The sequence below is a fragment of the Pseudorasbora parva genome, chromosome 21 (assembly GCF_024679245.1).
Source record: "Pseudorasbora parva isolate DD20220531a chromosome 21, ASM2467924v1, whole genome shotgun sequence".
Lineage (NCBI taxonomy): Eukaryota > Metazoa > Chordata > Actinopteri > Cypriniformes > Gobionidae > Pseudorasbora > Pseudorasbora parva.
The window spans coordinates 40,194,837-40,217,052 of record NC_090192.1 but is presented as its reverse complement, the minus strand read 5'-3'; the positions used below and the strand labels follow the sequence as shown (position 1 = coordinate 40,217,052).

At 38.3% G+C, this 22,216-nt stretch overlaps 2 protein-coding genes across 3 annotated transcripts in view; one reads left to right on the top strand and one right to left on the bottom strand.

Moving 5' to 3' along the window:
* Window positions 1-2,174, top strand: part of LOC137056308 (A disintegrin and metalloproteinase with thrombospondin motifs 14) — a 137,246-nt gene extending 135,072 nt beyond the window's left edge. For both annotated transcript variants that reach the window (XM_067430351.1, XM_067430350.1), the window contains exon 22: window positions 35-2,174. In XM_067430351.1, the coding sequence (XP_067286452.1) occupies window positions 35-516 (482 nt within the window). In that variant the 3' untranslated portion in view covers window positions 517-2,174. The remainder of the gene's footprint in view (window positions 1-34) is intronic.
* A 3,876-nt stretch (window positions 2,175-6,050) lies between these two features.
* Window positions 6,051-13,301, bottom strand: star2 (steroidogenic acute regulatory protein 2). Its single transcript, XM_067429803.1, has 8 exons — window positions 13,195-13,301; window positions 12,903-13,084; window positions 12,690-12,809; window positions 11,481-11,617; window positions 11,233-11,391; window positions 9,294-9,478; window positions 8,348-8,441; window positions 6,051-6,310 (listed from the first exon to the last, which is right to left on the bottom strand). Exons 2-8 carry the CDS (start codon window positions 12,964-12,966, stop codon window positions 6,200-6,202), a joined length of 870 nt encoding a protein of 289 aa, XP_067285904.1. The 5' UTR covers window positions 12,967-13,084; window positions 13,195-13,301; the 3' UTR covers window positions 6,051-6,199.
* Window positions 13,302-22,216: the final 8,915 nt, after the last annotated feature.

Below are 22,216 nucleotides of genomic sequence, written 5' to 3'. Positions count from 1 at the left end.
TTTAACTTTCTCAACTGTTTACATCTTTCTCCAGATGAGCCGTGTCTGGGTGATAAGTCGATCTTCTGTCAGATGGAGGTTCTGGCGCGTTACTGTTCAATCCCGGGTTACCAAAAGCTTTGCTGCGAGTCCTGTAACAGGAAGTTGGGTTTCAGTACCATTTCTCCAGATCTGCATCCTCCTTTCTCTTGGCTTCCGGATTTCACCTTCCCACCCCTTCTTCAAACAAGTACCGATCCGTCTGTATCACTGTCTACAGCGGCCGCGCTCGTCCACACCACTAAAGCCAGCGGCCAGAGGCTGCGGCCCACCAACTCCAGCCCTAAAGCGGACGCGAGCACTTCCGTCCCTCTCCAAATCCAAACAGAGTCCGTCACCTCACCTCTACCTCCAGGGCCGAGCGTTCCCGCCACACGCTCGCCCGTCCAACGACCCAGCAGGGAACCAGACGGACTCCAGAACCAGAATGCCACTTTGGACTCGAACCGGAGGAAAAGGAACTTACCAGTCACATGATCGTCACTGAATCAGACAGTCAATCGTTACCTCAGAATGAACTGACATCAACCACAAGTCCGCTGCACTTCCCACAATCTTCTGCTTTAAATGTGGAAATGGAAGGAAACGATGAAAGGTGCTGTTATTTAAACCCTCAATGACTTCCAGATGAATCCGTGTTGTTTTCCCAGACAGCAACATAGTGTCGGCCCAGATCTGGCCCACATCTGGTACATGTAGAATCCACAAGTACCAGACGTGGGCCAACATTATGTTGCTGTCTGAGTGTGTCCTCAGAACTACTAGAATCCGCCGCTCGCTTTAGTGTGTTTGTGGCTGTAGTACGTCATGTAGTTCATAGCAGTGTTACTTCGCATCTAGCTATGTATGTTTGCTTTGTAACTCTGACGTAGTTTTGGGCAATGTATTTAATTATAATTTTAATTTAATGTTGTAAAACAAGTTTAAGTTGAAATACTAAAATGACTAAAACTAAAGATAAATTAGAGCTATATATAAATATAAGGAATAAAAATGGCAAACACTTGCATCACTAAAGTTTTTATTAAAATTAAATCTATAGCATGTACTATAAAAGTACACACCAATCAGGCATAACATTATAACCACTGACAGGTGAAGTGAATAACACTGATGATCTCTTCATCACCGCTCCTGTTAGTCGGTGGGATATATTAGGCAGCAAGTGAACATTTTTTCCTCAAAGTTGATGTCAGAAGCAGGAAAAATGGGCAAGCGTAAGGATTTGAGCGAGTTTGACAAGGGCCAGATTGTGACGGCTAGACGACTGGGTCAGAGCATCTCCAAAACTGCAGCTCTTGTGGGCTGTTCCCGGTCTGCAGTGGTCAGTATCTATCAAAAGTGCTCCAAGGAAGGACCAGTGGAGAACCGGCCACAGGGTCATGGGCGGCCAAGGCTCATTGATGCACGTGGGGAGCGAAGGCTGGCCCGTGGGGTCCGATCAAACAGACGAGCTACTGGAGCTCAAACTGCTCCAGAAGTTAATGCTGGTTCTGATAGAAAGCTGTCAGAATACACAGAGCAGCTCAGTTTGAGGTGTATGGGGCAGCACAGCATTAAGATATATATGTTAGTATATGTCAATGTTATGATTGATTGGTGTGTACATAATACTAAAACAACTCTGGTTTGTATTCTATTCTGTGCATTTAATTTAGACTTTAATATTTCATAATTTTTGAACCACATAAACTGCTGAAGTGTTACAAAGCAAAGTCGTTCTAGATGTCTCTGGTGCTCCTGTACTTCAGCCGTCTGATGTCAACAAACTCACCTGTGAAACAACACCAACCACCTCTAATGCATGACCTGCCGTTTGTGTGTTTTTATTTTGAGCTTGCTTTGAAACATTGTGATGTTTTCAGGTGGTTTTGTATATATTGTACATAGTTGCAGGTTCCAGGACGGATGCGAGGGCGTCCAGAGCTCATGATGACGTCTCTCTCATGTGGCTTCACCTTATTTTCTGTATTGTATAGTACTTGTATATACGTGAATGAGAGCTTTAAGTGTTAATATTTATTAAATTTTTAAGTTGTAGGATGATGAAATACATGAAAATATACACATTGAGAAGAAAACAGGAGTTTTGATTGTGTCTACTGTTGTACAGCTCCTCATTTGGTTGCCAATACATATATAATAATAATAATAATAATAGATTTTATTTATAATGCACTTTTCATTCCGAAGAATCTCAAAGTGCAACAAAGGGGGGGGGGGGGAAATAACAACAAAAAAATGAATAACAAGTAAAAATATAGAATACTACAAACAATCAACCAACACAGAAAACAGAACAGAAACAGAGCTGAAACAGAAACAGAGCTGATGGTGAACAGAAAACAGCTGATGGTGGAAGTCTCTGTTAGCTCCGCAGCACACTGTGGTCCACTCCATGTTTCAGATATATATATGTGTATATAATACAAATAATGGGCCAATACATCATCAATCCTTTTTCCAAAATGTGTTTTTGTCTTACCCAGATTCATGGTAAGCCTATTATAAGGGTTTATTTTTTAGAGCTGTCAGGATGGTTTTTGTGGAAATTGGGCACATACGTCACTTGCCCGTGCGTGTCTCGCCATATCTGTAAATAATGAAAAGTCGCTTTGCTCCTTTGCCACGTGTCTGGTTAGTTAATTATGGGTTAGTCAGTGGAAGAGGTTAGTTAGTGAAAGAGGTTAGTTAATGGAAGAGGTTAGTTAGTTAGTTAGTTAGTTAGTTAGTTAGTTAGTTAGTTAGTTAGTTAGTTAGTTAGTTAGTTAGTTAGTTGGTGGAAGAGGTTAGTTAGTGGAAGTGGTTAGTTAGTTGAAGAGGTTAGTTAGTGGAATAGTTTAGTTAGTGGAAGAGGTTAGTTAGTGGAAGATGTTAGTCAGTGGAAGAGGTTAGTTAGTGACAGGGGTTAGTCAGTGGAAGAGGTTAGTTAGTGGAAGTGGTTAGTTAGTTGAAGAGGTTAGTTAGTGGAATAGTTTAGTTAGTGGAAGATGTTAGTCAGTGGAAGAGGTTAGTTAGTGACAGGGGTTAGTCAGTGGAAGAGGTTAGTCAGTTGAAGAGTTTATTTAGTGACTGGGTTTAGTTAGTGGAAGAGGTTAGTTAGTGGCAGGGGTTAGTCAGTGGAAGAGGTTAGTCAGTGGAAGAGGTTAGTTAGTGGAAGTGGTTAGTTCGTGGAATAGTTTAGTTAGTGGAAGATGTTAGTCAGTGGAAGAGGTTAGTTAGTGACAGGGGTTAGTCAGTGGAAGAGGTTAGTCAGTTGAAGAGTTTATTTAGTGACTGGGTGTAGTTAGTGGAAGCGGTTAGTTGGTGGCAGGGGTTAGTCAGTGGAAGAGGTTAGTTAGTGGAAGATGTTAGTTAGTGGCAGGGGTTACTCAGTGGAAGAGGTTAGTCAGTTGGAGAGTTTAGTTAGTGACTAAGGTTAGTTAGTGGCAGGGGTTAGTCAGTGGAAGAGGTTAGTTAGTGGAAGAGGTTAGTTAGTGGCTGGGGTTAGTCAGTGGAAGAGGTTAGTCAGTTGGAGAGTTTAGTTAGTGACTAAGGTTAGTTAGTGGCAGGGGTTAGTCAGTAGAAGAGGTTAGTCAGTTGAAGAGTTTAGTTAGTGACTGGGTTTAGTTAGTGTAAGGGGTTAGTTTGTGACTGGTGTTAGTTAGTGAATTTTTTTAATTAGTGACAGGGGTTAGTCAGTTGAAGAGGTTAGTTAGTGACTAAGGTTAGTTAGTGGAAGAGGTTAGTTAGTGGCAGGGGTTAGTTAGTGACTGGGGTTAGTTAGTGAAATTTTTTAGTTAGTCACAGGGGTTAGTCAGTGGAAGAGTTTAGTCAGTAGAAGAGGTTAGTTAGTGGCAGGGGTTAGTCAGTGGAAGAGGTTAGTTAGTGACTGGTGTTAGTTAGTGAAAGAGTTCAGTTAGTGCCAGGGGAAAGTTGTCACAATGAGTGAGAAAGACATGGAGCCGCTAAATCTTCAACCTCCAGAGAATCACCTGTTTTAAACAATTGCCGAACAGATGAGAGTCTGCTGGAGAAAAGAGAATGTGTTAGAGCTTGTTATTAATAAAACAAGAATCAACATTGACTTAGCTTCAGGAGATGACGAGAACTGAGGGATTTAAAATGAGTGACCTGGAGAGGATGGTGTTTTTATTACTTCCACAGGTGAGTGTGGTGTTTTATTAGACAGATAAACTGCCGTATGTAGAACAGAGTTCCCTGTAAGCATCATCTATTGTGAAGGCTTATTTTGATCCTCAGTTGCACAACCAAAACTCATCCGCGTACAGTTAGAGGGCCAAAATTTACACAGTGTACTTTCAAGCGGAAAAATACACTGCAGGAATATCCGGTTTGCAGTGTATAATGTGATAGATATCAGCACTGATGCTTGTTTCATGAGATTTATAATTCATTTGCTTTCAGCAAGTAAAACATTTGCATCTACAGTAAACAATTATTAAGATTATGAAAACAGGTTTTAAATGTTTATTAACAGGGTATTTGTCAGATTTGTGCATATTATTAAAACAAATATTAATGAACATAGGATGTCCTTTTTAAAATAGTGTATACCAACAAATTCATGTTTTAATGCAGCAGCTGATTATGACAGCTGGAGGGAAGAAATTAAAAGCTCAGAATGCGCATGGATGTGAGGGGGGGAAATCAATCTCCAACCATCCCTGCTGGAACTGAAGTTGTAAGTTGTGCATAAACACAATATTGATTTTTTTTTTTTTTGCATTGATTTTAATGTTGTAAGCACATCTGTAATCTCAGCCAACAGCAGACAGAGCTCAAGAATTTAGTTAATCATTTATACCCATAAAACACATACAGTATTGACTATAATGTTTAGATTAATAATGATTTAAACCTGTATATATAAAGGTATTCATAATGTATATTTATAATGCATTACAGATTGTTAGAAATTGTAAGTAAAGTTAAAATGCATTATACTAAATGTTAGATTACTGGTTTGCATCTGAAATTGTTTGTCGTGTTTTAATACATTATACTTTTTAAAGATGTAACATAAGTATTATTATTATAACTATGGTTACAATTGTTCATGAGATCATACAATGTGCATTACAAGGCATAATTAATCCATTAAAAAGTACTTTTGTAATGGATTATATATATATATATATATATATATATATATATATATATACACACACACACACACACACACACACATGGCATTAAGTAAAGTGTTTTTCGGTGTAGCCGCTGTGAACAATCCGTTTTAAAGTTTTTGTACATTTTAAACTGCCATTTGAGGTAATTGCGCATATTTATTAGAGAATGCAAGCGTTTAAAAAACATATTTTGAAAATATTAAAAGAGTGCTCGTAAAAATGCTGCATTTTTGATAGATGTGACTGCAATTTTGTGAAAAAGAATCGCATGAAGATTATCAGTTATCAGAACGTCTTGTAAGTGTTTGATTGAGGAGGGTAAAGAACTATTGCTTTTAGTTGCACCCAAAACTAAAGTGCTGAAGTGCTTTGATAAGTTCAGACATCATTACATTGTGGATTTGAGGCATCTAAAGTCTTTTCAGTGTATTGAATGCTGTCATTGTCCTCTGCTGTGGTTCCGGAGTGATTGTCCTGCTCTCTAAAGGCCACTCTGCTGATTTTCAGAGACTATTAGAGATGTTCACTCAAGAGATTCTCTCATCATGAGACACCACTCAACCTCTCCAAAATGTCATTCGTCCTTTTGAAGTGTCAAATCCACAGTGCATTCATGCGAGCTCTGTCAAATCGGCACGGTGAGATTATGGTCCATCTGCATGCTGCCATAGATGTGCGTGTGTGTGAGAGAGAGTGCTGCATGATAAGTCATCTGGAAGGTGAAGAATAGTTCACCTAATAGGATTTAGTCATTATTCATCCTCAATCCCATATGGTACCGTTTTCCTTTAATTTTGTGTGAAGCACAAGATCAAACACAATGATAGGCCTACTGTGAAAAAAGTTTTTATTGCCATTTTATATGGTCAAATCAATTTCACAGGTAGCCGATTTGTTACTTCGATAACTGAGTTTCACACAGTTTTTCTGCTGTACAGTCATGTGATCTGAGGTGTATGTTGCATGTCCGTGTTCCTATATCGTTGTCTGCCATCAGTGTTAATGCCTGACGAAAGCTTCATCGTCTCTCATCTCCTGTTTTCTGGGTTCTGTGCGGCCAGGTGACGACGCAGGTGTTTAGTGAAGTCCGCTTGTGCTCGAGGTAGAGCCTTGTTTACAATTGACTGTGGCAGCCAACCCTGAAAACACAAGGACACATTCAATACAGCATCACAATATTAAAGGCTGTTCAACCCGCCATCTTTACTCTGCGAAGGTGGAACAGAAGCTGCATCAGACATTGCATTTATGTGTATTATCACAGACGTTTTAATGCTGCTCAAATCTGTGTAAAGACATTATGCTGCATAAGAGCCTGATTAAATTAGCCCGACTCTCTACAGCCTCTTGTATCAAAGTACAGTTATAATTGCAGTGTATGGCAAGCCAATTTAACATTGTTCTTATCACAAATTCTGTGAACGATTAATTACATTTTCACTAGTTAAAATGTTAATTCTTGACATCAACAATTGAGTTTGAATGGCAGTCTATGGTGACGTTTAACTGGTGAAAATACAATTACAGATATCAAGAATTATAGTTTGTACTAGTTGAAATTTAATTCATGCCATCAAACACTGCACAAAATGTTTTTTCTGCCTGTTTTAATTGCTTAATTAAAATGAGCCAAAGGAACACAATTGCTATACATTTTGTCCTAGCTTAATTTGACTGTGTTCAATCCACTTTAATATAAGTCAAATTGAAGTTTACTTAATTTGTTTGTGCTGGGATTACATTAATGATTTGTGTTGCATTAACTGAAACTGGGCGGGGCTTGTTAGTTCCCAGCAGGCTTTGCATATGGCTAAATAAAGAGATAGTAAATGTTGTTATTTTATATGTAAAAGTCTTATTTTATGTATTTTGAGCAAAATGAGAAAGGGGGATACTTGATTGTGTTTAGAGTTTAGTGTTTAAAATTCAATTATGTTGGAATTGTTAGAAGAATTTAAATTACTGTGGGTTAACATTGTGGAGAAGAGTAGAGCATTCGCTTAGACTGTGGACTAATACAACTAATGTCATAACGGCTTTGCTGAAAGCCCTTTAAATGCATAGCATTTAAGATGCTAATGTGTGCTATTGTTAGCTAAAAGTTTCTCCGCTAGTGCATGTTATAATTCAGTTGATTAACATTAAAATATCTGAAATTAAAGTGGATGAATGAATATATGAAATTAACTTCCTAAATCATGTCATGGAGCCATATAAAATTCACTTTGAGACTACTTAATTAGGTCACTTGAAAAGCATTCACACAAGGATGTTCAAGTTACATGAACTAATTATATTTGTTTAACTTAATTGATTTATGTGGGACCAATGTACACAATTAAATAATGTAAATCAAACACACTTTTTTTTCAGTGAAGAATTCATAATTCTGAGAGGGATGACATCAATGTCGATATCAAGAATTAGCATTTTAACGAGTGAAAATAAAATAGTTGATATCAAGAATTCTTATCCTGGGAATTTATAAAAGTTATTTTGGCTTGCCGTAGTGTAAATGCATTAATGCCACCTTTCAGCAGCATTAAACAGTCTTTGTAAAGACACCTAAATGTATTTCAGAGAGCCTTCTATGCCACTTTGCAATGTAAATTTGTCACAATTGTATGTAAATTGACTATAAATAAATAAAAACTTACTATGAAATACTGCAATACCATGTGAAAAGTCATTTTTGTTGATTATTGTCGTACAAAACAAGCTAAAACCCAGACTGTTTATTATTTATTTTCATACTTTACCAAAAATCGAGATTTATGGCTATTTTAGTAGCATGAAAAATGGTGATTCGGGCTAAGGGAATGAATGAATTACATAAAGTAAGCAAAGAAAGTTATAATTAGAGCATAATGAATCTCTTACATCATATCTGCACTCTCTCGTTGATAAGAGGAACTTTACACAGAGCAGATGCAAAGGTTTTCAGAGGCGAGTAATCGAAATGCCTCTGATTGGCCGCTGCATTCATAAGCTCAACAGAAACACGTGTGATCGGTTATAATGCTCAACGCTTGGGGAAAAAAGTAAAAAGAAATCTGATGCTCCGGTTAAAGATTTCGTTTAGTTGTTGTGGGGCATTTTTTACCCCCTTATCTTTTTGTATATTCTAGCGGCGTTTTTGCTGTTAATTTCGACCCTGTAATTCACACGTTTTGTACCTTGACATCCATGTTGAGCAGCCAGATGAAGTGACTCCGGTTTGGACGATCCGGAAGCGGCTGAAGGATGATGCAGGTGGGTCCGTCTTCAGCCCTAAACAACAAACACTCACAGAATGACTGAGAGAAACCACTTCCATATTATGTCCTGTTATACTGAAACCTAATTAGAATATATATTAAAGGAAAAGTTGACCCACAGATTCAAATCCTGTCATCACTCACCCTCTCATCAGCCCAAACCTGTATTAAGCTTCTGCGTTTCTTAAAAGTGAATGGTGGTTTATACTTTTAACATAATATTATCTGACGTTATATAAGAGCTTTATGTGATCAACAGCCCCCAATTTTTTAATGGCGCTGAAAAAAAAGTGAGATTTTGCTTCAATAACGTTGTCTAAAATGCGCATTTAGATTTTATTTTATTACACTATCACTTTTAATCTTCACTGTAACTGCAATTTTTACATACAGCAAACATTTCTGTTTTATTCCTATTTTTACAGTATTCTGAAGGTTTGTTCATACATCATTCAACTGATATATTCATATATTTTACTCCTAAAAACTTATGCAAATGAATGCAAATATGCAGATATGAGTTAATGCCTCATTTGCATTTTCAAACTTAACACTACTGGAAACTTGCGATGCAAAATAATTGTTTTTAATGTACTGTAACAAAACTGTGAATATTAGGCGATATCTTTTAGTTAAAATATTTACAAAAAATCTCAAATTACTCATGAAGTTGCAGTCAAGAAACAAGCTCAGACATTTCGTCAAACATGTGATTTGCATTTCACAAAAGATGTCGCGTGTGATCGGAACGAGGGTGAGTAAATGAACTACTTTAAATTTGTATCACTTTTTTAGCAAAGGCATAATTGATTGCTTTAATAGCTATTGGCATAAATTAATCTTTTCCGATCCGCGCTTCTTTTACCTGACAAACCCCGGCTGAGGCGGCAGGGACTCCAACCGTGTCGCAGCTCCGCCCAAATAAACACGGGACTCGCTTTTCGACGAATGCCTGACACTCAGGAAGTCCCGCTGGCCAATCAGGTTCCCCGCAGTTTCTGCCGACACCTCGTGTGTGACCATAGTGTTCCTCCCCACGTGTTTCAGAACCTGCGATGGAAAGGTGCTCGTTTTATAGTGTGTTCAAGTCCTTCTGGAAAGTTCATATTTAGTATTTCATATTTTCATATCAAGTTGCGAAGTCTTAATTACGGCATTCAAGTCACTTTATATTAGGTGGCCTTAACTACTATGTACTTACATCAAAAAATAAGTAAAATGTACTTATTGTGTTCATATTATATTGCAAAACACTTGTGCTGATATTGAGGTGGATACGGGTAGAGTTAGGGACAGGTGTGGTGGGATGGGTCAGGTTAAGGATAGGGTTTGGTGTAAGGGAACTACAGAAATGAATTACAGATGTAATGACATACAGGTAATTTTAAAAATGTAAGTACAATGTAAAAACACATATGTACACAATAAGTCCATTGTATCAAATGATTAATATTAATGTTAGCACATAGTAGTTAAGGCCACCTAATATAAAGTGGGTCCCTTTATATTTTCTATTAAAAAAAAATCAACTTCTACAAAGTTAAGAATATTTCATCGCCCATATTTTCTCACTGACATGCTAGAATTTAAAGAAAGTTGAGAGCTCACTTTTAGTTAGTTAGATGTTTGGTAACACTTATGGTGTTACAATAAGGTCTCATTTGTAACAATTGGTAACACTTTACAATAAGGTCTCATTTGTTATAGTTAGTTAGTTAGTTAGTTAGTTAGTTAGTTAGTTAGTTAGTTAGTTAGTTAGTTAGTTAGTTAGTTAGTTAGTTAGTTAGTTACACTTAACAATAGGGACGCATTTGTTACCGTTAGTTAGTTAGTTAGTTAGTTAGTTAGTTAGTTAGTTAGTTAGTTAGTTAGTTAGTTAGTTAGTTAGTTAGTTAGTAACACTACAATAATGTAAAATTTGTTAAAATAAGTTAGTTAGTTAGTTAGTTAGTTAGTTAGTTAGTTAGTTAGTTAGTTAGTAACACTACAATAATGTAAAATTTGTTAAAATAAGTTAGTTAGTTAGTTAGTTAGTTAGTTAGTTAGTTAGTTAGTTACACTTAACAATAGGGACGCATTTGTTACCGTTAGTTAGTTAGTTAGTTAGTTAGTTAGTTAGTTAGTTAGTTAGTTAGTTAGTTAGTTAGTTAGTTAGTTAGTTAGTTAGTAACACTACAATAATGTAAAATTTGTTAAAATAAGTTAGTTAGTTAGTTAGTTAGTTAGTTAGTTAGTTAGTTAGTTAGTAACACTACAGTAATGTCTCATTTGTTACAATACGTTAGTTAGTTAGTTAGTTAGTTAGTTAGTTAGTTAGTTAGTTAGTAACACTACAATAATGTCTCATTTGTTACAATAAGTTAGTTAGTTAGTTAGTTAGTTAGTTAGTTAGTTAGTTAGTTAGTTAGTTAGTTAGTTAGTTAGTTAGTTAGTTAGTTAGTTAGTAACACTACAATAATGTCTCATTTGTTACAATAAGTTAGTTAGTTAGTTAGTTAGTTAGTTAGTTAGTTAGTTAGTTAGTTAGTTAGTTAGTTAGTTATGCTTTTTTTAGCTCTGCATTAGCTGTTGATTTTTCAAGAGAGAATATTTTAAACAGACGTGTGTTCTTGACGGCTGCTCAGCCAAAAAACACTTATCCAGAAGCCCTGATGCCACATTTACAGTTAGTATGTCTCTTCTTTGGGATTTGAACCCATGACTCATATTGCAAATATATGAGTGGACAAACTCTCTGTTGAGTCTTAGGGAATCTAATTAAATTGTGTGCGTGTGTGTGTGTGTCGGAATCGCGCTTGTCTTACTCTGATGCGTCTGATGTTCGGGTTCCATTTATGCATCTCCTCCACTCTAACGAACAAGATGTCATAAAGCTCCTCCGGAGACGCGTCCAGCTCGGCCTCCAGTCGGAAAACCTTCCGGTTTCCCCTGAGAACTTTGCTGTAAATCACATCTCTGTTCTTCTAAAGGGAAAATACGTTCATAATTTACTGTGAGGACACATTCTGGCTAACCACACAACTGGAGAAGGTTTAAATTCACAGCCAATCACCTCGGCCATTTCGAGAGTCCATCCATCCTTGGACTCCACGATCTCCAGAGCTTCATTCAGGGCTTCTTCTCCCTGTCTCAGATACAGCAGATCCTCATCGGCCAAAGCAGCCGTCCTCTGCTCCTCTGGGTCTGCCTCTGAAAATAAAAAATAATAATGCAAAAGGAAGAATATATGTTTCAGATTCTGCTCGGTGTATTAGTGATCAGATGAAATGTATATATGATCTTTGTCATTATCATTGTACATTCTGGGAAGTGGCTATAGTAATAATATTGTATATTTTTTACTAATCTAATCCATTAGAAGAAGAAGGGAAAAAAGAGGAGTGACGCTCATTAGAGAAATATTATAAAGAGTAGGCATAATAAGCAGTGTCTTCTGCCTTTACCTTTTTCGGTTATGTATATTTTTTGTCATATTTCTGTGGCTATTTTTTTTTTTTTTTAAAAGTTATTTATTTATTTATTAATTGTGGAAAATTTTCTGTAAAGACCGGAAAAAAAGAAAGAAAGAAAGAAAAAAATAATGTAAGTAAATGAGCGCCATTGATTTAGTTTTATTCTATGTGCAAATTGTTTGGCCCCACTTTATATCAGGTGGCCTTAACTACTCTGTACTCACATTGAAATTAATCATTTGATGCAATGCACTTATGGTGTACATACATGTTTTTACATTGTACTTACATTTTTTTAAATACCTGCCTGTAATTATGTCTGTAATTAATTTCTGTAGTTTTATTTGTAATTACACAGTTGGCACTTCCCTTACACCTAACCCTACCCTTAAACTGACACACACACACACACCACACCTGTCTCTAACTTTACCCGTATCAAACCTCAATATCAGCAAAGGTGCTTTGCAATACAATATGAACACTATAAGTACATTGTACTTATTGTTTTATGTAAGTATTTACATAAAACATCAAATTTTATTTAGTTTAAGGTATTTAAAAAAATGTAAGTACAATGTAAAAACATGTATGTACACAATAAGTGCATTATATCAAATGATTAATTACAATGTTAGCACACAGTAGTTAAAGCCACCTGATATAAAGTGGGTCCATATGATTTTTTTTATATTTTTAAATGAACTTTTATTCAGCAAGGATGCATTAAATTGATTGAAAGTGGCAGTAAATTCATTTTTAATGCTGCAAAACATTTCAAATAAACATTCTGTTCATCAAAGACTCACTTTCCGACTCCCTGTGGCGAGTCCATCTCAAAGGGCTCCATGTGGGACGGCTGATCTGCCCCCTGCTCTGCAAGTGTGCAATCTCCTGCCCGAACGCTGCAAGAGCTGCACGCTGCAGACCTGCAGGATAACACACACACACACAGTCAATCAAACGCAATACAGAGAAACTCGTGCAATATGCAGACATGACGGCTGACTGAGGGCCAATACCTGCCATGCTCCGTAAGTGTGGGTATGAGATCCCACAGCAGAGTTTGACGACGGCCGGCAGCATGTTCGCTCCTGTGAGATGGCGGAGAGGAGGAGGCCGCGGGACCGTTTTATAGAGCCAGTGAAGGACACAGCAGAAGATAACGGCTCCATTTACAAGATAGGATTTGGTGCGGCTTTGCCTCCAAGGCCACATTCAAGAGGAAGAAGAATTTAGGTTTTGACTGATAAAAAAGGGAACCTCCAATATATGATCAAATCTGAAAGGAGTCAGAAATCACACTTCTGTCACCTTCATGGCTTCTGGAGTTAAAAGCTTGCCTTTTTCATCTCTTTCTCCACTGCATAAAATGCTTTTCTTACTTAGTATTTGTTTTCTAGTTAAAATATCAAAAAATCTTACATTAGGAAACATTTAGACAAGCAAAAGTAATTGTCTTGTTTTGAAAAAAAAACCTCAAAATTAAGAGTTTTTGCTTAAAATAAGAAAAATAATCTTAATTCAAACAGAAAACAAATTTTTGCTTTCCCACTGGCAGATTATTTAGTTTATTTTAAGCAAAAACTCTCTTCATTTTGAGTTGAATTTAGTTCCTTAGTTAGTTCTTTCGTTCCTTAGTTCCTTCCTTAGTTCCTTCCTTAGTTCCTTCCGTCCTTCCTTCCTTCCTTCCTTCCTTCCTTCCTTCCTTCCTTCCTTCCTTCCTTCCTTCCTTCCTTCCTTCCTTCCTTCCTTCCTTCCTTCCTTCCTTCCTTCCTTCCTTCCGTCCTTCCTTCCTTCCTTCCTTCCTTCCTTCCTTCCTTCCTTCCTTCCTTCCTTCCTTCCTTCCTTCCTTAGTTCCTTAGTTCCTTCCGTCCTTCCTTCCTTCGTTCCTTAGTTCCTTCCATCCTTAGTTCCTTAGTTCCTTCCTTCCTTCCGTCCTTCCTTCCTTAGTTCCTAAGTTCCTTCCGTCCTTCCTTCCTTAGTTCCTTCCTTCCTTCGTTCCTTAGTTCCTTCAGTCCTTCCTTCCTTAGTTCCTTCCTTCCTTCGTTCTTTAGTTCCTTCCTTCCTTAGTTCCTTTCTTCCTTCCTTCCTTCCTTCGTTCCTTAGTTCCTTCCATCCTTCGTTCCTTAATTCCTTCCATCCTTCCTTCCTTCGTTCCTTCCGTCCTTCGTTCCTTCCTTCCTTCCTTCCTTCCTTCCTTCCTTCCTTCCTTCCTTCCTTCCTTCCTTCCTTCCTTCCTTCCTTCCTTCCTTCCTTCCTTCCTTCCTTCCTTCCTTCCTTAGTTCCTTCCGTCCTTCCTTCCTTCGTTCCTTCCGTCCTTCCTTCCTTCGTTCCTTCGTTCCTTCCATCCTTCCTTACTTAGTTCCTTAGTTCCTTCCTTCCTTCGTTCCTTAGTTGCTTCCGTCCTTCCTTCCTTCCTTCGTTCCTTCCGTCCTTCCTCCCTTAGTTCCTTATTTCCTTCCGTCCTTCCTTCCTTAGTTCCTTCCGTCCTTCCTTCCTTCCTTCCTTCCTTCCTTCCTTCTTTCCTTCCGTCCTTCCTTTCCTTCCGACCTTCCTTCCTTTGTTCCTTAGTTCCTTCCGTCCTTCCTTCCTTTGTTCCTTAGTTCCTTCCGTCCTTCCTTCCTTCCTTCCGTACTTCCTTTCCTTCCGACCTTCCTTAGTTCCTTCCGACCTTCCTTCCTTTGTTCCTTAGGTCCTTCCGTCCTTCCCTCTTTCGTTTGTTAGTTACACTTTATTTATAAGTCAATTTGTTAAATGAAGTCATAAATGATATTTAGTCAGTCGGTCATTTAGTAGTTTGGTAACCCTTTAAAGGTCTAATTTCTTACCGTATCGTAATTAGCGACATTAGTTAACATAAACTAACAATGAGCAATTCTTCTACAGCATTTATTTATCTTCATAGTTTCAGCATCTACTTATACATTTTAAGAGCAAATATCAATTCCGTCATTTTCAGGTCTTTCCAAGTTTTTTAAGTAAGTTATTTGTTCATTAAATTCCAAATGGCATTTTGTCAGTCAGTCGTTTCTTGCCATCAGTTAATGACATTAGTTAACACAAACTAACAATAAACAATACTTCTAAAGCATTTAATTCATGTTAATCTCAGCATTTACTAATACGTTTTTTTAATTAAAAGTTGCAAATGTTAAAATTAGTTAATGCACTGTAAACTAAAATGAACGTACAACTGTATTTTAATCAGCATTGATTAAAGTTAATAAATGTAAAACACATTGCTCAAGTCCATGTTAGTGAGTATAATAATAACAGATGAGACCTTGGTGTAAAGTGTTAGCATTTGGTTTCATCTTTGAGTCTCCTGAACACCATCAGAAGAATATTTATGCATATTTACAAATCTTTTCTCTCCAAGGTGTTTAAAGCTTTAATATTGCACAGTATCTTGCCAGTGACCGAGAACTAGAGTTTGAGAGATCAGCAGAACGACTCTAACTCTGACCTTAACTTCTGTTAAACCCTGAGAGGAACCTTCACCCCGAATAACAGCCACACCTCTGCATACCACAATCCAGAAACACATTCAGCACAATATCACAAACTCAGCTCGTGTTAAGGGTGCCGTACTTCTTGATCGGTTTGCATTGAGAAACATCATGCAACACTGTGAATAAAGAGTTTACCTCCTTCTGGGCTGTCAAATTAAAGTCATTTCTCATTTTCAAGTCTGAAATGATCAATTAGGCAGAATGAATTCAGTCTACAAAAAAAACATGAGGTCTATTACAGCAGAGAAATGAGATTTTACATATTTTTATGGCATTCAGTCTCTCCTGAGGGTCTCAGCAGAAAACATCTGCTGAGAGGATAATATTAGTATTTTTTAGGGTAGCTTTGTTTGCCTTTATATTCAGTAATATTATCAATTTGACTGCGCTGACACTATTGGATGAGAACAAAACTTAAAGGGTTAGTTCACCAAAAATGAAATGTCTGTCATTAACTCTCCCTAATGTCGTTCCACACCCGTAAGACCTCCGTTCATCTTCACACACAGTCCGAGAGATTCTGTCTCCCCATTGAAAACGTATGCACAGTATACTGTCCCTTTCCAGAAAGACCAGAAAGGGAATAAAAACATCATCACAGTAGTCCATATGTGACATCAGTGGTTAAAGGGTTACTTCAGCGATTAGCATATGGCTTTGTATCAGTAGAAACCCTGGAGTATATTCAAATGATTGTGCTTCCCCCCTCATATCCCCCTGAGACAAGAGATTTATGCATTTTATTTCTGGAAAAATTCCTCCCATGACGCAAATATCGTCAATTTGCGCCATCGGAGGAATTGTTGGCCAGAGGCTAAAGACTACAGCCAGCAGAGGGAGCCATTTCCGCACGTTTTGCACCCGCACGTGAGGGATGGAGATCGCACTCACAGCACTCAGCTCAGGCATTCATGTTTAAACGGTGCGGCCGGCAGAGCAAAGTAAGTCTTTCAACTTCTCAAACTAATTCCTATGAAAGTTAAGCTTTCAAAGGCATGAACTGAAAACGTGCCAGACTGAACACGCGCTGTGAATCTATACCACGGACGCGTTTACCTCAGCTCTCATCACGTGCTCATCCATGACTCCATCAGCGGCTAAATCACATTGAAAAGACACGTTCAGTTTTTAATAGTGTCTGTTCTCTAACTGAACTGATTTTATGAAGATGATCGCGGTTGGAAAGTGGTGATTCAGTAGCGGTGGCTTTGGGAGTGGCCTCGTAGGGCAGCAAAGCATTCTGGGAATTGTAGTCTTTCATCCCCATGAGACAAAAATACATTTTCCGTCTTTTCTGTCTAGAAAGCACTAAATTAGAAAATAATTTCATATTTCTACTAAATTAAAAGACCCAGTTTAAATACAGATTCATCTTCCCATACCCCTTTAATTAGAATCTCTTAAAGCATTGAAAATACATTTGTCCAAAAATAACAAAAACTAAGAGTTTATTCAGCATTGTCTTCTCTTCCGTGTTTGTTTTCAATCTGCGTTCGCGACTGAGCACGCGAGCTTCATTTATAGTCTGAGGGAGATATTGAACATAGGTCTGTGGCGTCTGCTCTGTAATTTCTACTGCACAAGAGGTGTGATCAACGGGCATTATTCAAATGACTCTGTACACAATTGGATAGTCCTTCAACCAATCAGACCACAAGAGGCGTGATCAAAGGACAACGACCCATCGCTTCTCTATCCGCCATCGTGTTAAACCCGCCAGGTGGATAAGCCAGTCTGTGATTGGTTCCCGCAAAAGTGTAACAGAAGCAGTAGAAATGAATGTACAGGTTTCCAGACTGAGTTGCCGGCGGAATCAAATCGCCGTTAGACCAGGCTGGGTTTACCCAGTCTGACCTTAATGCCATTATTTATAAAGAAATTTATCAAAATAACTAAAAAATCTGAATACATGCCATTACTGTTGGCAAAACTCTTCTGCTTTAATAATGCATACTTTTACCCTTCTGTCCTTCACAGCTAGAGTTTCTGGATCTTCTACTGCATCTTTGCGAGTTTCTGCGTGGGTTAATGATTGTGACATTAAGAGCTCTATCTGTGGATTTATCTGAGAGATGTGCCCATTCCACCTGCTAATGCATGACAAACATACAAGATGAAAGAAAAAGAAAGAAAAGCAAAATAGTTCTCTCTCACGTTCTTTCTGAAGCAAAGTACTTCAACAAGAGCATTGCATTAGTCATCATCCATCATCATCATCATCATCATCATCATCATCATCATCATCATCATTCTCACCCATCCAGCCTCTGTGGTGGTTAAAATCACAGCGGATACTGAAGTCATGAGAACAGCACAAAGGTCAGCGATGAATCGCCTTCACACAGCGAGTGTGTGTGTTTACAGCACAACCACTGCTAAGCTTCTGCACCCTGCAGGATGGGCTGATTACAGGTTACAGTCTGCAAATGAGATGTGGGATGATTACGAGACCATGGAGACATCAGGGGCATTCAACGATCAACATCATGTTCAGTAAAGTGATGATTTCATTATTATAACTTCTCAAAATCATATGAGTCTAAAGCTGTTTTCAGAAGAGAATAATGACTTTAGGCAGTCAAGACGGACATCACAGCTGAACGGGGTTATTAATCGATATCACCATATTTCCCTATAGGTGAGGACATTAAGACATTGCAAGTTTTCTGACTTGTTTAATATGCAAATGATGCATTGTCTGATTAAGAATTCACTAACACAAACACTCTCCCCTCTCTCTCTCTCTCTCTCTCTCTCTCTCTCTCTCACACACACACACACACACACACACACACTCTCTGTCTCACACTCACACACTCTCTCTCTCACTCACTCACTCACTCACACACACACACACACACACACACACACACACACACACACACACACACACACACACACACACACACACACACACACACACACACACACACACACACACACACACACACACACACACACTCACTCTCTCTCTCTATCTATCTTTCTCATATTTCTGCAGTGATCAAGGAGGATCAGATTCCCTGTAATGTTAAACTTTGACACAGAAACGATCAAGCTTTTAAACAGAGAAACGAAGAAGCTGCTTTTGTAGAGGTCATGGAGGTCATATGTGAAGTGACCTCTAATGTCAATACACACTAAAGGTCAGATGTCAATCAATCGCTGAGACCACCTGTGTGCACACACTGAAGTGTGTATCTCTGTTATCAGTGAGCAGGTGTCCTTGAATGAGGATGAATGACGCGGAGACTGAACTTCACCTGCTGACCACATGCTCAAACACTGGCTGCGCTCCAAACACACTCCGCAGCCCGCACTGCAGCTGACACACACATGCTCATCGCTCCCATTATTAAAGCTACATTGTTAGTTTATTTTGTTAGCTAAAAACACTTAGTTCTTTCAAAAAAATATATGTGCTCATTAATGTATATTTACATCTTTCAAGTAATAAACTATTCTCGTAAGTTTATAATATGCCATTGAAAATACAAACGCGTGAGGGGTTCAAGCTTCACCTTTCGCGTTTTAACACTCGATGGCACCATTTCGAATGTGAAGAGGCTGCTATATGAAAACCTGAAAGCCTTTTTGAAAGTCTGTTGCTGATGGAGGATCACTCTGATAAAAGTTACTTTACTAAGATTAGCTTGCATTCGTCTGGGAACTCTGATAGCTGATGTTAGCAATGAAGTGGTAAAAAAAAACGAAAACGTAAAACTATTATTCATTTTACATAGATGTCATAACCAACATGTTAACTGACGAATTAAATAACTGCAAATTATAATCGTTTTCTAAAGTAACCTCATCACTTGAAGGAACGCCATGAATCGGCCACCGTAGGAGTTAAAACGAATTAGGAATTGAGAGGAACAAAAACTAATATTCACTGGATGGTCATATACCTTTACACCGCTAGATGGGGGAAAATATCACACAGTGGAGCTTTAACATATAAAAACCTTATTTCTGCACATTCAGTCCCCATGAAATCCCTCCAATTAATTTTTTTAGCTTTTAGTATGAATATCATCAGTATGCTCCAAAACATGACAAAAGTCACATTTAGAAAATTTAAACGTTCAAAACTTAGTCTCACTTTTGCCAATAAGACTCAATGATGCACTATATAGGGGATAGGGAACGATCAGATTGATTCATGATTCGGATCGCGTGTCAAACTGCTGAAATCACGAGACATTGGCGATCCGAATCATGAATCAATTCACTGATTCATAACTGTTCGAATCTTTATTTGAGGATTGAAAACAAACCCAGAAGAGAAGACAATGCTGAATAAAGTCGTAGTTTTTGTTATTTTTGGACCAAAATACAGAGGACGGAGGTTTTACGGGTGTGGAACTAAATTAGAGTCATTAATAACATCAGTTTCATTTTTGGGTGAACTAACCCTATAAGACGTCATCTGAAAGAAGAATGGCATACACACCTGACTTGAGAGTGAGTAAATAATGGGCTAATATTCATTTCTAACCCTTGAACTAATCCTTTAATATTTATGGGAAAAAAAAACTTGCCAGAACGCAAGTCAAAGTACCTTGATTAGCTGGTTACATATACACTCACCTAAAGGATTATTAGGAACACCTGTTCAATTTCTCATTAATTCAATTATCTAACCAACCAATCACATGGCAGTAGCTTCAATGCATTTAGGATTGTGGTCCTGGTCAAGACGATCTCCTGAACTCCAAACTGAATGTCAGAAAAGGGAATTTTGAGCTTGGCATGGTTGTTGGTGTCAGACGGGCCGGTCTGAGTATTTCACAATCTGCTCAGTTACTGGGATTTTCACACACAACCATTTCTAGGGTTTACAAAGAATGGTGTGAAAAGGGAAGAGCATCCAGTATGCAGCAGTCCTGTGGGAGAAAATGCCTTGTTGATGCTCGAGGTCAGAGGAGAATGGGCCGACTGATTCAAGCTGATAGAAGAGCAACTTTGACTGAAATAACCACTCGTTACAACCGAGGTATGCAGCAAAGCATTTGTGAAGCCACAACACACACAACCTTGAGGCGGATGGGCTACAACAGCAGAAGACCCCACGGGGTACCACTCATCTCCACTACAAATAGGAAAAAGAGGCGACAATTTGCATGAGTTCACCAAAATTGGACCGTTGAAGACTGGAAAAATGTTGCCTGGTCTGATGAGTCTCGATTTCTGTTGAGACATTCAGATGGTAGAGTCAGAATTTAGCGTAAACAGAATGAGAACATGGATCCATCATGCCTTGTTCCCACTGTGCAGGCTGGTGGTGGTGGTGTAATGGTGTGGGGGAGGTTTTCTTTGCACACTTTAGGCCCCTTAGTGCCAATTGGGCATCGTTTAAATGCCACGGCCTAAGCATTGTTTCTGACCATGTCCATCCCTTTATGACCACCATGTCCCCATCCTCTGATGGCTACTTCCAGCAGGATAATGCACCATGTCAAAGGTCAAATCATTTCAAATTGGTTTCTTGAACATGACAATGAGTTGACTGTACTAAAATGGCCGCCACAGTCCCCAGATCTCAACCCATTAGAGTATCTTTGGGATGTGGAGGAACGGGAGCTTCGTGCCCTGGATGTGCATCCCACAAATCTCCATCAACTGCAAGATGCTCTCCTATCAATATGGGCCAACATTTCTAAAGAATGCTTTCAGCACCTTGTTGATCAATGCCACGTAGAATTAAGGCAGTTCTGAAGGCGAAAGGGGGTCAAACACAGTATTAGTGTGTGTTCCTAATAATCCTTTAGGTGAGTGTATAATTTCTGTAGTGTTTATCTGGTAACAATAAAAACAATGGGAGCCGTAATGGACTGTGACTGTATTCAACTTGAGCAGTTAACCCGCATTATTAGCTGTATTAAAAACTGGTACGTTTTTAGAAAAATGATCTAAAACTGAGGCCTAACACAATGACCAATATTTACAGTACCTGCTGGATAACATTATGTGATGTCACCCGGGGATATTTCAGGCAGAGAAAATGTGTATTTCAATGAAAGAAATATAACATGCTCTGATGAATCGTAAAAAAAACACTCAATTTGATTTCACGTGTACTTTCCGATGAACATCTTTTCCACATTCCATCGCCAGTTTGACATTATTATTCTCTGAAAGAAAGTCAATTATCGAGCAGCTATTAAAGAGTTTTCACTGTCAGGTTTAATCTCCGAGATCTTGTTCTGCTGAAATTGCTTTCAATTAAAGGTTCCCGCATGACACTGAATAAAACTGGGTTTAGTATTAAAACCCTCCTCGGGAAAAACGCCGTCACTACAGCAGCCCTACTGTAAATCACTGCTCGTCTCTAAGCTTTATTTTCTTCATGAAATGTAGTTTTTTTATTGCATTCTGGTTGAAATGTGAGCTGACAGGTATCTTGAGACTCGCCCATGAATAACTTAAAAAATCAGATATTATTTAGCATTCTTTGAAAGAATGCTAAATAAGAGTCAATTATACACAAAGAGTCAATTATACATCAAGCATCTATTGAAGTGCTTTTCCCACACACACATATTAATGTCGCGAGCCTGATGAAACTGACAGGTTCAATCCCTGAGATCTTGTACCCGAAAGCGTTTCAATATAAAATGTACAACATATGGCAAATTATCTCCATCTCTCTCTGCTGCGGCCCCAAGGCACTCATGCATGACACTAAATCTGAGAGAGGTTAGTGCATGTTCAAGTGTGCACTACTGAGGGTGCATCATGCTGTAGTGCATGTGCAAAAGCTGGAATTTAAAAGGCCATTTCAAGACAAACATCCTCATTACGCCAAATTGTTTCAG